The 14,925-nt window shown below is 34.0% G+C and overlaps 1 protein-coding gene across 1 annotated transcript; it reads right to left on the reverse strand.

Moving 5' to 3' along the window:
* Positions 1–304: 304 nt before the first annotated feature.
* Positions 305–10,437, reverse strand: LOC111020536 (SAND family protein). Its single transcript, XM_022297233.2, has 14 exons — positions 9,780–10,437; positions 8,552–8,631; positions 8,367–8,438; positions 8,204–8,243; positions 6,633–6,734; positions 6,312–6,433; positions 5,666–5,798; positions 5,489–5,580; positions 4,507–4,588; positions 3,348–3,412; positions 2,529–2,831; positions 2,337–2,428; positions 1,683–1,747; positions 305–649 (listed from the first exon to the last, which is right to left on the reverse strand). Exons 1-14 carry the CDS (start codon positions 10,299–10,301, stop codon positions 554–556), a joined length of 1,866 nt encoding a protein of 621 aa, XP_022152925.2. The 5' UTR covers positions 10,302–10,437; the 3' UTR covers positions 305–553.
* Positions 10,438–14,925: the final 4,488 nt, after the last annotated feature.

The following is a 14,925-nucleotide window of genomic DNA, read 5'->3' on the forward strand; positions in this document are numbered from 1 at the left end:
TACTGTTAGGTTGACTTTGCATTAGCCTAAATAAGAAAAAGACCACTAAGAGGAAATTGCTATCTAGATCAAACTACATTAATTTTTAATGTAGAAAAATTATATTCCACATGGCTCTCTATTGCTCTATTCCATCCCATCACCTAACAAATTTTTCTGAAAAAATAGAGATGATTTAACACTTGTGGGCACCACTTAAGCAGATCATCAACCTCCACACTCTTGTGGCATCAATGGTCAAAAGTGGATATTTAATGCCTAATTCTTAAGAGCTATTGGTAAACCTCCTAGCTAATTATAATAGTTAGCAAAAATAGATCTTCATTTCATACATTTCTCACTAATACACTGTACCTATTCTTCTTCCAGTAGATAAATTAAAATGAATACAAATTTATGAGCTAGCCTACACTCTACAATATAGATAAATGCAAAACCGTGGAAGGTACTTTTAGCTAATAGATCAAGAACACTATTATAACTGAGCTCAAAATGATAAAAAGAAAAAATGTGTACGAACATTTAATACACAAAAATTATAATACATGGAATGTTACCATGAAAATGGGCTCGCACCCAGCAGAAAAATTTCGTTTTCGACATCTTTAATCCATTGACAAACTCGATTGCAGATCTTTATTGCCAAAGCCTGTAGAATCATATCATGTACAATTAGAAAAAAAAATTTCCCCCAAAAGGAAAACTCACAATACCAAGGGAAGAATAAAAGCAAGGCTACATAAGCGCGCACACACCATGGGTAGGAGCAGTAGGAAATGAAAAAAGAAAGCCAAATAGTTACAAAAGCGAGTTCCAGTGGTCAGTAGTAGGGGAAAAAAGAGAAATGGAAGTATCAAGGAAGAGTAATGATTGAACCCCAAAGGAAGAGGCTCCAAACTCTCTCTTTTAAGTACCTCTATCCTAAGAAATCCTTGCTCTCTAAAGTCTCAATATCCGCAAGGTTATAATCAGAGTAGTGCAAATAAGAGTGTAGATACAACAAATCAGTAAAAGTAAGATTTCATGAAGATGTTAACATCCCTCAATATTATCCAAATCTCTAGTGTTGAACACGGATACCAGCAAGAAAGACATGTATCTAATATTAGTAAATACAATAGAACTTTCCTTTCCTTTTGATTTGTTTTGGTAGAAGAGAAGGAAATATGAATTCAATTAACGACAAGAAAATTAAGAAAGGGGGATCTGGAAAAAGAGACAAATCGGATTGGATTCTCTAGAAACAGAAAGGCCAATTAGATACATGAAACAGCAGTTCCATCCCGTAAGGTCTTGGAGACTTATCTTACGAGATTCTTCCATTCCTACATTCCAAATTTCCAAGTACCACCAAAACATTCCTCCACAAAGCTAGGCCTTTGTGCGTGCTAAATAATTTCCAGGCACTGTTTTCCACATTAGGAGCTAAATCCTAATATACCATTCATGTATTGAAGAATTGAGATATTAACCATTAAAATTTCTATTGTTTCTTTTAGTAGTTACTAGTTTGTAACTTTTCAAAAATCAATAAAAAAGTGTGCTTTTCTTGTCAAAATATAAAATTAAAATTCATATCAACAAACATAAAATACCAACAAGCAAGAATATGTCACTATGACTTCAGTTAAATAACCTTTTCAGCCAACCAGAAATACTCATAAATCTGACAAAAGTAATACCTTATCAGCCAAAGGATCAAATGCTGCATAAAGCTCAAAATCTTGGGTGACCCAGCAGAGTAGAACTGCCAATAAAAACCATCATTGAAACATTAGTGCTGTTGTGTTCACGAATATTTATAACAAATAATGGATTTTAATGCAGCTGAAAACAGAAACGACCCACTCTTTCCTCTATTTCACAATTTAAACCTAACCATAGCCCTGATACAAGGTTCTGCAAATCAGTGTTATAATGATATGTTGGACTTGAGCCTAGTTTGATTAAGGCTGTGGAAGGCAAAAACTCCAATAAAAATCAAAGTTTTTATCAGGACAGTGGCTTGCGGGGCTCCATCCAGTAGACAAAGTCCAAAGGAATATATTAGATGTAGTAAGTCAATAACAGATTTTGATGGGTAATAAAAACAATAAGAAACAAACTAAGTCAAAAGAAAACGTCCAAGTCTGATAAAAAAGAAATACAATGAATAAAGAACAGAGATGGCCAATAAAGTTATAATTTGAAAAGCAATTTCTATTCAATTGAAAGAGAAAAAAAAAAAACCCTACCATCAAGAGTGGAAGTGAAAAAAAAAAGAGAGAGAGAGGGAAAAATCAATTAAATTATTGTTTTAATCCAATTCGAAATGTCAAGGGAAAACAAAAAAGTACCATAGTTTTCATCTCTTCTAAACTGGGTTTTGTGTGGGCCGATTTCTTTATCATGCATAGAAGCATAAATGTTTTGGTATGCTCTGTACAACCTGCAAAAGTAAATAATTCAAGACAAACATGTAAAATATAAAATTCACAATTTAACAAATACATGATTAATAAGGGCTTCAGAAAACCATCCACGAGTACCTCTTCTGTTGATGATGACTGCTAATTGGTGATGAAAATTCAGAAGATACATATTGATCCAGATATATACTGCGGTAAATGAAATGCCAGAGTCCACCAGGACCACCTATCCCAGCATAAGATTCCTTGAATCTTTCAGGAAGTTCTGATGGAGCTCTATGTTGGCCCAAATGAGGAGATATAGTTCTATAACGAGGTGAAGAATCAACAGGCATATCTTCAACACGCATCCCACCATCAAGCATGGATCTCTGAACTTCACTAAGAACATTCGACTTCAAAAGGACAGATTCAATACGAATCCTATGATTTTGCATCCATTTCATCGAACATGTGAAGAAGGGAAAAAGTATTAATCATCAATTCTTGAATAAATCACCCAACCATGTCTATGAATAGCAAAACAACTGAAATATGTAGTTGGCTTGAGGTTTAAAATAATAATAAAGGCACAATGAGGTTGTGGTCAGCCCAATTCTTGACAAAAAATTCAATGTCATTCTATGTTGCTTGAGATGAAGAATATATGCGCATTTTTCTCATGACATTTTATACAGTGTACCATCCTAGCTAAAAATAAATGAAAAAGAGGATCAGCAAAATTTGTGCTTGATGGGAATAAATGATTTGGCCAAAACTTCAATGCAATTTATGCAGCTGAACTGAATTTCTAGAAGCCAGTAAGTTGAGTTGGCAGGACATTCTTTTGTGTAAGGAGAACAAACAAAATTATGGTAGGTAAAAAATATGCAATTATTTTCTTAGTTGACAACCAAACACAAAGACATCCTAAAGGTACTGATATGATGTCTATTTCACCTGCATTCCTTTAAGTGATAGAAGGAATCTGAATTAGTTGTAAGAAGCATCAAGTAAGTGTTAACCTGCCACAAGACATTTATTGAGTCAATATGCAGTGAGGATGATACAATACTATTCTAAAGAACATCATAATTACTATACCCACTGTAATACCTATTAAATTACACAACTTAATCTATTAAGTTAGGATGAATTTAGTCAATTGATTTATTCTTAACACATCCCTTCAAATGTGGGTTGGTATTAATTTAATTTACAAGACTGTTGGAAACGAGAGTGAAGATCTGAATCACATTTTCAGGAGTTGCTCCTTGAATAGGTTGATTTATCATAGATTCAAGGTTTTAGCTCATTAGCGAGCTAGCTTTCCTAGACCAATTTTGGCACATCCAAAAATGGAGCTGCATATTGTTCAAACAAACAACAATATTATTTGACAGTGGTGCTTGGTGCGATGCAAAAAATCCCACACAACGTCCCTCCATGGGTAGGCTGGAATCTCTTAAGTAATTGCTGGGATAACCCTTCCTACTTTCTATTGGTCTCGACCATCCATCTTTTGATGCAACGGAGGAGCTTCTCCTTCCAGAACATAACATAGCAACTTCTAGTTTCTCGGCCTCTGTCAATCGATTCACTACAGAGTACTGTTCCACTTTGTGTCACCAATCTGGGCTGTTAAATGACGATGAGAACCTCAAGGTTCCTTCAAGTTCATAGCAATTCACATTCTGTAAAGCTCCACCACTCTATCCTTCTTCAATCACTCTAGTGAGAACCACAACAACTAGCATCTTTGCACAACCCTAAATTTTCTCAGCTATAATTGATCCATCCTTCACACGTCAGATAGGTTCCAGGTTATTTCCCACTAAAACTATCTTGTTTTCAAGATCTATGTAATTCTTCTCATATACTCCCAAAAATATTCTCTTTAACTACATCAAGCCTTCACATTACTTGCACAGTGAACACATTAATCTGCAATAAGCCTTCACATGATTCCTACTATACACGTTAATTAATCAAGGGCCTATCATTTTATTAGTTAATTCATCTTTTCAAAAAACCAATAAAGCACTAAAGCTCATAAATGTCACTGATATTTTTTTCATTTAGGTTGCAAAATAAAATTTGGAGGATCATTCTCACTCACATCAAAATAATGAACATAGGCATACAAAAATGCCATTGGATTGTATCTTGGAAGGCATATTGGAGAGAAAGACTCGGAAGTCCTGCATTAGAAGGAGAAAAATAAAATGAAAATTTAACCAGTTGTTTATTGATAAGAAATGCCAATTTAAGATGAAATCCACATCAACCAAATTAGAAGTAATTAATATGCAGTTCTAAAAGGAAATGTAAAACACAAAACAGGTAATACAGGATGTTGATACAGGCTTTTTTTAACTTCACAAAGTCCTCAACGTTGCATCTTAAATCAAATGAATATTTTGCAGTAAAGAAAATGGCTTAGGTATTTGATAAGAAATCAGGAAATAACAATCATGATTAAAGATTATTATGCGAATATATGCATGTGTATTACATAAATATAAGCACATAAAGCACACATACATGTAGAAAGCGAAATTTATGCAATCCATCACATGGAGTAGCAAAGGTTGTCCAAAGATGGCAAAGAAAAAATGACATAACATTAACAATTAGAACTTCAATTATGCCAAAGTTAATTTACTAAGCTTCAGAAGCAAAATCAGTTGCTCTCCCATTTGACATCCAAGCCTTACTCACTCGTTTTTGTGGTCACCCCTTCAAGAAAGGAAAAGAGACCTTGTGGAAGCACTTTATCCGAGCCTTTCTTTGGACATTTTGGAATGAAAGGAACCATAGGCTCTTCCATAACAAAGAGCTTCCTATAATGAACCTATTTGACAACATCATTTTTCATGCTATGTCTTGGTGTAAAGAGTCTCATTATTTTCTTTCATACAGTATGAATTCTATACTAACCAATTGGAGAAGTTTTCTGTAACTCCTCAAGTTTTCTTGTGGGTTTTTTCGCCTTTTGTAATTTCAATCATCAATGAAATTGTTTCTTATTTTAAAAAAAATGCAAAATTTGGTTGTTCTAGATGAAGCAGAACCAATATAACCAAGAATTTGAAACTTGCCTAAAGGACTCTGACGACATCACAAAGTTGGCAAGTAGTAGCATATCGTCGGGATGAAGAGAAGCCTTTTGGGCACCAACAAGACTGATAACCTGCAATATAATTCTTATATATTGTACAGAGAGCATGAAACATAGTGTCAAGGGTCAGGAGCAGGACAAGAAGATAAAAGTTCACCTTATGTTTGCACATTAAAATTGCAAAAAGAATGCCTGAATCAGCAACATCTTGTAATATTGCACCCGCAGCTTGTCTTGTACCATAAGCGAGAGGAAGACAAGTGTATGCATGAAGAAAAGTAGCAGGGTTCCTGAAGTTGGACCAATCAATAGAACTAAGAGAACAATTTGTAAATTAATTTTTGTAAAAGGTGGACGACATGAAATCCAATGCAGCCCACTGAAACATGCAAACTGTACACCCACCCACACTCCACCATAAGTATACTTGAGCATACATTATATATGAAAGAAAAAAAAGTGAGTTTAAATTGACTGAAAAAAAAATAGCTGTTACGTTATGTGTGGTACGAAAGAGCAACCTACAAATCTATGCTCTTGACATCCATTTACACTGCTACTGACGCACAAACTACAATATTATGTTAACAAGAATGTGAAACCATCGCCAACATTTTCCATTCAAAATCATAGTCAACAGAAGTCTTATTCACACTGAATTGGTGAGGAAAGTGCCATATTTTTGCATAAGCAGAATAAAAGTTCAGGAAAGAGCACAAGCAGTTTACAAGGGGAAAGAGAACAGACTTGTGTTCTTCATCCAGAAAAACAGATAGAGGCAGGTCGAGAGTGCTGAAACTAACCAACTGAATGAATGGATGAGAGAGGAGAAGACAACATCTGTTCCTCCAAGAAGAGAAGTCATATCAAACTTGGGATTTCTCTCAAAACATCTATTTACAGACTTTGTTAGAATAAGTATCATCTGCATGCACGCATTACAATATATCAAATAAGTGAAGAAACCATGATGGCAACACATATTTCATTCATAAAAATTTTAAGAAAACAATAAGTAAGAGGAGCAGCTTCTTGCACAAACAAACAGCAAGAATCATCTAGAAAAGCAGGAGATAAAATAACGAAGAAATTTCTAAATGAGTTACAAGCAGAACCAAAGTTACCTGACCATAAATAAGTTCCAACTGGCCTCTTAATGATTCATAGGGCTCTTCTGTGCAGCTGATGCAAACCAAGTAAATCGGACCCTTCACAAGAAAGACGACCTGGAGATGGGGAAATTACAAACAAATTTTATTTATATAACACAAGCAAAATCAGAAATCTGAAATGAAAAAACAGGGTGTTCCATCTGATTTCCTCCAGTTTCCAGTTCCTCTATTATTACAAGCACCAGAAGACAAATGAACAAACACAATAGTTCTTTAAAAGTGAAAAGAAATAACTTTTGCAGACATATCATTTTAAAAATAAGACATTCATAAATATTTTGCACACGCATTCAGAACTCAGGTTGAAATCAGCAACAGCAAATAAAGGTAGCCAACTCAACTAGTTTTAACTTTTAAGGCAGCATATCCACAGATGGAATGCAATAATACAAACAGTTATTATCTATTTGCTGCAATACTTTTTCCAAGGGCACTTTTGCTTTCCCCTCACATCAATGTTTTTTAAAGGAGAAACCCCATTACGACACAAAACTCCTTGCGGCCTAGACAGAATGCATGGGCTTAGGTGAGCTGAGAAGCTTGATATATACACATACACACATATATATATTTACACAAATGCTTAAAGTTCTTATATAACCAATGAAAAGGGAAGAAAAGAAGAGGAAAATAAATTATATATTTATCATTTTTATGTGTGGGTATGAGGGAGAGGGGTTATTTATACATTTGGGTCTTCTTGTCTGGCTTCCCTTCTCTTTCTTTTTTTTTTTTTATAAGAAACGGAAAAGATATGTATTAAGCACAAAAGGACAGCCTAGGGCCGAGGGGTAGAGAGAACCCCTTCCCAAAGAACCCCTCCCCTTTTCTATATCCATTCATTTTTTCAACAAATATCCATATCCATTTTGCTAAGATTTCTTTTTTTTTTTTTTAATGTTCCCTATGCCAAGACTCCCTAGGAGAGGGGCTTCTTAATCTTAGTTTTGCTCAATTCACAAGATGAGTCCCACCTAGCCTGTAGGCCCCTTCTCGGAGAAAGTTTCCAAATAGCTTCTCAATGATTTTGATTACCTCTAACGGCTTAGCAAAAGGGGGACATAAAGTATACAGATAACAAGAGAGAATGGCTTGAATAAGTACAAGTCAACTAAGAGAACTAAGGTCTCATCAAACAGAATTGAAATGAGAATTAACTGAAAAGAATAATTGTGGAATGGGAATAGAATTTCTAAAATCATTATTTTGGAATATGAATTAGAACAAGGAGAATGCCGTTGATATTCTTTACTAATATAAAATGAAAATGAAAATCAAATTGTTGTGAGACCCAAACAAAGTAGAAAGAAAATAAAAATATAAGTGAATAAGTGGTAGGGCCCAAGAATGAAATTCCAGAATTATTACAAGAATATACATGGGACAGATCCATTCTCACTCCCATGCATGGCCTAAAGTTCAAAGAATACTGAACTCCAATAACCAACATTGAATGTAACCAATGATATATATAAATATTTAAAATAAAAAATAAAATAAATAAAAATAAAAATTTTAAAAACCTGGTGTTTTCCAGCTCTAACCAATTTGACACGATCACCCCTGAAAAGGAAATTAATCAATCAGGAATGTGCAGCATTCATTCAGAGGAGATGTTACCTGAGATTTTGAATATCATAACGCTTAAATATTTCATTGGTAAAACAGAAAATTCCAGCTACTTACCCATCCTCCACAAAAGAAATGATTGCCTGCAAGCTGGCTGAAAATCCGGCTAGTTTGTGTTCGTCTCCATATCTGGATGTCATTAGACAAAATCAAAATAAGATTACAGCAGAAGGTTGCAAATTAGAATTCCTTAAACAAATAGAACAGTTTATGATACTAAAATAAGCAGAAAATGAACAAACCTGGAATAAATAGGTTTTCCAGAATGACTCAGAATAAAGAAATGCTTCTTCCTTTTTCTCCATGATATGGAAGCATCATCCTGAGCTTTAAGAGAGAACCAATCAGAGAAGGTATATTGCTAACAATCAATGTATGTCAGGTCAGTGACCACAAAGAAGCAAAAGTGATAAGCAGTTTTTCTGGGTAACTAAAACGATATAACTGAAAGGAGCTATATTTTCGAAGCCTGTATTTACAGTATAACTACTGATGGCTGGGCCTAACTATAAAAAGACAATTGCTCCTTGCGACATACATTAAAATCAACATATACTAGCGAATTCATAATGGTTTGAACTTCAAGTACTTTATGTTACATGCAAACAAGTGGTTAACTAAAGTATAAAAGTGGACAGATCCAACTGAAAATCCAAAACAACACCTAACATGTGCAAGTCCCGAGCGAATTATGAAAATATTAATTTTATGGATCGTGCAGAAGTTTAAATAAACATGCAATTTATCCATCATCCACAAAGAATTTGACTATTTTTTTTTTTGATAACTGAGAGTCGGAGCTTTGCTCCCCTGTTCCCAGGGGCACTCGCGCCCGCTCAAAGGCCAGGACCCTGGAGACATTGAGGGTTTTTGGTATAGTGGTACCTTACCTTAGTAAAAGAGAATGGGGATTTGCCTGAGATTATTCCACAAAGATCCTTACCTGAATTTTCCCTAGACCAGTTAGGATTTTGATCTTTACCTGACCTTTACCACAAATAACTCTTCACTTATCCCGAAATGGCAAATAAAGAAACACTTCATCATCAAACAACACAACCTATAGCAAGCCAGAAACGTTCCCAAAGTATCCAAAAATTTATCCTAAATCAAAATTGTCAGCCGACTCCTCCACAACAAGTTGATGGTGTTAATCCTCCCATGGACAAGAAAACATTTTAACCTTGACTTTTACCTTCCAATGCTAAGGGGTCGAGGAGAAACTTATGCAAGTGAAGGGTGCTCAACTAGGACAAAGAAAAATCTACACAAGAACACACCCTAAGGGTCAGGGTGGTTCCAAACAAAAGTATCCCTAATCAAGCAAGTACTAAGCATCGATAATCATTCATGATCTATTCCATAGACAACGCAAGGCAAGGAGTTAAAAAAAGACTTCAATCAAATTTTATGCTAGTTTGATACCATCAAAAAGCAAACAGTCGTCAACAAGTTGCCAAATTACAGTACCTCATTGCCATGCCGCTTCCCAGGAACCCACGAGGGCAGAGAAACACCAACAGAAGCGTCATCTCTCAGCTCCTGAATTTCGTCCTCAGCAATCCCATCCATCTCTGACCTGCCGCTACTAGCACTGCTGCTTCCTCTTTCACCAGCATACCCACTACTACTAGGGCTGGCCGGTCTATCCACCTCTATCTCCGAATTGGTCCTCCCCCACACAACACCCGCACCACCAATTCCACCTCGCACCGAACTTTCCGAATTTCCCACAACGTTTTCCTCGGGAACTGCCCCGTCCCTCATTTCCCCATCATTCTGTTGAATTCCGAACTGAGAACCATCCGCCGGGGATCCATTTGGGACGCCATTGACATCCTGCCGATCGGAGAGCAGCTCGGGATGGGGTAAGGTCAATGCTAGAGACGCCAATTCTTCTTCGAGAGGTTTAGGTGGCGCAGTGGGCGTTGGTTTAGGGTTGAATTCATCGAGTTCATCACTCGATGAAAGTGAACTCAACCCAGAAGACATCGTCGGATTATAACTTCAATTGTTGCTTCCGTTTCCGATTGGAAACTGGTTTTCGTGATCAGAGGGAGGGGAAGGTGAAACCCAGAGCGTAAAGGCTTGTGCCAGTTCGCCGTTTGTGAAGATTGTCGTCACTTGGTGGGAAGGAGGGATCCGAGTGGCGTGGCGCTCGTGGTGAGGTCGGGTCGGATTCGGTCGGGTCGGGTCGGAAAATGTTTTTCCGATAAATTTATAAAAATCCTATGGGTGTTATGAAAAAAAAATCAATGGAAATAAGAGTCTTATTCCGTGGATTAAATATCGATGTCGATGGAAATATTGCGGTTTCAATTTCATGGAAATATCTTTCCATTTCAAAAAAAATGAATTGATAGAAATATCGATAAAATGTCGATGTTGATAGATATTTATGTAAATGTTAGAAATATTAAAAAATCGTAAAAAAATATTTAAATTAACAAATAACCATTTTCCTATTTCTAAATTAATTAAAAATAGTTAATATTAATATTATGTATATATTATTGACATTCTGTCGATATTTTTCATATTTTGTCGATTTTCTTATACTATGATAGAAATGTCGATTTACCTCTCATGTCAATGTCGAATTCATTGAAACATTGATATGTCGATAAAAATGTCGACAGATATTTACAACCATGTAATCTAAAATATTATATGTCAAAGCCAGCATATCTCTTTAATAATTGGCATATATCTAAGAAGTTGTAAGTTGGATCTCACCACTACATGTTCTATTATATATATATATATATATATATACTTTTTTTTGTTTTTGCTCTTTCTAATTTTAGCTTTGGTCTTCCAAATCGTAAGTGAAACGAGTTTCTACCTCATACAGCTCGGGTCGAAGACCGGGGGATATTTTGATTCGTGTACTTTGAAAATGTTTATTTGGTCGATGTACTCTAACTTTTGGTTTATTTTAAAACTTGTAATTTCAAAATATACATTTTGGTCCTTTGCTTTTTAGAAGTGACCATTATGATTTCTTAATTTTTTTATTTAATTTTTTTCACAATTTTAATTAGGGGTGCACAACGATCGGTCGGCTCAGTTTTCAGGCCTAAATCGACGCTGACCGACGCATGGTTGGTTTCCAGAAATGGAAATCGACCGACCATTTTTGCTGCTTCTCCACCAACCAACGGAATAGTCGGTCGGTCGGTCGGTTGGTCGATTTAGGCCTGAAAACCGATAATTCAACAATTAACAAAACATGTAAGTCAATAGATGTATATATCAATTCAAGAAACAACCAAATACGAAAGTCAATATACAAGTAAAATATCATAAATAGAAAGCTAGTACATGTATATCCCAATAATTACCTCACCAACAACGCGCTCTCCCTCAGCTATTTTGAGACCCTTTCCTTTTCCGTAAGTAGAATTAGTTTACTGAATCTAATTTGTAAATATTACTATTTAACACAAATATCCCTAATTAGTTTACTCAATATAATTTGTAATTATTACTATTTAATACAAATATCCCTTCTTGAGTTCTTACTTTATTGTAGATTCTGTTTTTGCTGGTTTCCTTCCATTTCTTACTTTTCTTTCCCTAGACATCATCACATTCTCTAGTATTTAATGGAATCTCTCCTTAGGTCTTTCCCTGGACATCATCACATCATCTAGTATTTATTGGAGTCTCTTCCTGGATCATTGATGATTCAATCCGTATATATAAAGATAAATCAACTATGTGAGGATTTTTTAAAAAACAAACAAGCCATATATAAACTATTACATCTATACATCTTCTTCACAGATGGTGCAGCGGCAGGGAGGGACGGATCTGTGTCGGAAGGAGAGACGCGACAACGGAATGGACGAATCTAGGTTGGGACTGGACGGTCTGGACGACGCGACAACAGGTTGGGCGATGTGGTGGCGGAGCGAGAAGCAGAGAGGGCAGGCGGCAGCGTGAAGGGCGTGCAAAAGAAAGGGATGATTGGGCCAAACTCTAATTTGTTAAAAATCCAATAAAGGTAGTTTGATTTCGTAATTATATTTACTCACCCATTTGAAAATCTTTTATTTTAGATTGGTAAATTTCAAAATCTACCTCAACACAGTCTTATCAAAATTTGTTTAAATCTACTCTCAAATTATAATTACCGATTTAAAATTATATTTAAGATAATTATTTTAATTTTATTTACTTTTTATTAGATAGAGTTGATTTCCTTAATATTAAGGCGAAGGTTTTTTTTTATTGCACGAGTTAGCCAGTCAATGATTGTTTTTGCTATTCGTAAAAACCTTAAATCCCTATAATTATGTATATATATCTAATTGGTTACAACGATATATTTGTCAAAATATTTTTTCATTATTTAAAAAAAAGTCATTTAACCATTATTATAATATCTCATAGATTTGACCATCCAGGTCCAAAAAGACCGTAAATGTGGGCCAAGGCCCAAGAAAACGGATTCAAAATCCAACGGTCTTATCACCTTTTGTTTGGTGTAATGGTCACCTTTTTCTACTTGTCCCCGTTGCTAGGGGTAAGTTAAAAAATGGTCGATTTAATAAGTATTTACAAAAATAGTTTGTTTTGAAATTATTTCTCTGAATATTGCGACTTTAAAATCGTCTCTATTTAAAATTTATATCAATTTTAATGATTGTGGAAAAAATCATTTTTCAAACATGTTTAAAAATAATAATTTTTTTGCCATTGCTCTAGGTAGGATTTTTTTTTATATATATACTACATGAGATTTATCATTTTATTATTGATTATTTTAACAATTTTGTGATTCAAATATAAATCTCTCTCTTAATTCTCCCATTTTACGTCTCTTTCTAAATAATATTTTTCAATCTTTATAAATTTATCTCTCTCAATCTACACCCCTCTAATTTTCTCTTTATTCTAAATACTCTCTGTTCACTTTGTTTACCAATTTCAGATACATTTAAATAAATGATAATTTGAACTAGAAATTTGGATGGGCGGAGAAAAAAGGGATTTTTGAGAAAGAAAAGTAATGAAATAAATAATAGAGATAAATGAAATTTTTTAGCGAGATAAAATTATTTGAGAAAATTAGAATGGGTAAAGATAAAGAATATTTGAAAGAATTGGTAGAATTTTAGGGAATTTAGAGAGAGAAAGTGACGCGGGGGAGGGGGAGAGAGAATTTGTGAAATTTGAGAGGATTTGGAAAACGAGGGAGGAAGAGATGAACGACTAAATTGCTTTTAGACTAATAGAGAAAATAATTAAAATTAAAAGGCAAAATGGGAAGTTAAATTGTTGTACCGTGGGATGAACAGAGAGACAAGGTTAGATGAAAAGAAATAGGATTTGAGATGTAAAAGATAGTTGTGCCGTGGGATGAACCACTACTTTGAAACCAATTTCGACACGATCATGATACTAAATCGTACTGTGATCTCCTAAGTTAACGCAACACCTAACTCAGACACACACTTGTCAGAGCGGATTGGAATCAAATAACATGCTCAAAATCAATTTGAAAAAGCCGAACCCACAAAACATATATTTTTCTCTATCTTTTGCAGACACCAAGATGAGGGATTTTATTTAGTACAAGATGTGGGATAGGGACCAAACTCTCAACTTCGATTGAAAATATATGTCAATTACTGTTGAGCTATACTCGTTTTGACACCAAAATGAAGAATTGGAAAGAGGCTCAAAACTATTTTAAAAAATGAAACGTTTTATTAAAATAAATGAATAATGTTTTTATAAAATTAATGAATAAACGTTTTATAACTTTATATAATTAATGAATTAACGTTTTAAATTTACATTAAAATCGTTAATAAAATTATTAATCGATAACATTAAAAACCCTAATTAATTTCATACAAAGATTTTTCAATAAATTAATTTTAACAAAATATATTCTTGCATTTAGCTCTGTGAAATACAATTTTTCTTTTGATATAGCCAAAAAGAAAATTGTTTCTATTTAAAAAATATTTAGATATTTTCGATTTTAATTCATGAACATTTAAAATGTCTATTTTATGTGATGTTTGTCAATTGTTAACAAATCTTAATTTCAGTCTTGGTTCAAATCTCTACCTCACTTATTTTATTTCAAATAGTCCACGCCATAGAAGGAAAAGGAAAAAAAACCATTCTAAAAATTTTAGGTTAAAAAATCATGTTCATCCATGTATTTGGATTGAAGTAACAATTTAATCATGAACTTTAGTGTGTAAGAATTCAGTTTTCGTATGTTCAGATTTGTAACAATTAACTTCTTTAAATTTTAATATATAATAATTTAGTTTTTGTAGCTCAAAATTTACAACGATTTAATTCCTATGATAAAATATACTATTAAGATTGAATGTCTTATATATGTAAATCGATGAAATGATAAGGGACCAAATATTATTATAAAATACAAGCACTAAATCATTATATAATAAAAAAGTGTGAGAGTTTTTTTTTTTTATTGGTAGATACTAAATTGTTATAATTTTAAGGTTAAAAAACATTTTTGATCCTTATATTTTGTTAAAGTAACGATTTAATACCTGAATTTTAATTTGTAACGATTTAGTCCCTGTACTTTCAAATTTGTAACAACTTAGTCCCCATACTT

Source organism: Momordica charantia (assembly GCF_013281855.1).
Source record: "Momordica charantia cultivar OHB3-1 chromosome 3 unlocalized genomic scaffold, Mcharantia_2.0 BLBB01000003.1, whole genome shotgun sequence".
Taxonomy (NCBI): Eukaryota; Viridiplantae; Streptophyta; class Magnoliopsida; order Cucurbitales; family Cucurbitaceae; genus Momordica; species Momordica charantia.

Excerpts from the sequence above, each read along its gene's own strand:
- LOC111020536 (XM_022297233.2), bottom strand. The coding sequence starts at position 10,301 with ATGTCTTCTGGGTTGAGTTCACTTTCATCGAGTGATGAACTCGATGAA. Across the intron at positions 6,735-8,203 it reads TTAGAGCTGGAAAACACCAG|GTCGTCTTTCTTGTGAAGGG; the intron begins GTTTTTAAAATT and ends CCCCATCTCCAG. Across the intron at positions 6,434-6,632 it reads TGGAACTTATTTATGGTCAG|ATGATACTTATTCTAACAAA; the intron begins GTAACTTTGGTT and ends GCGTGCATGCAG.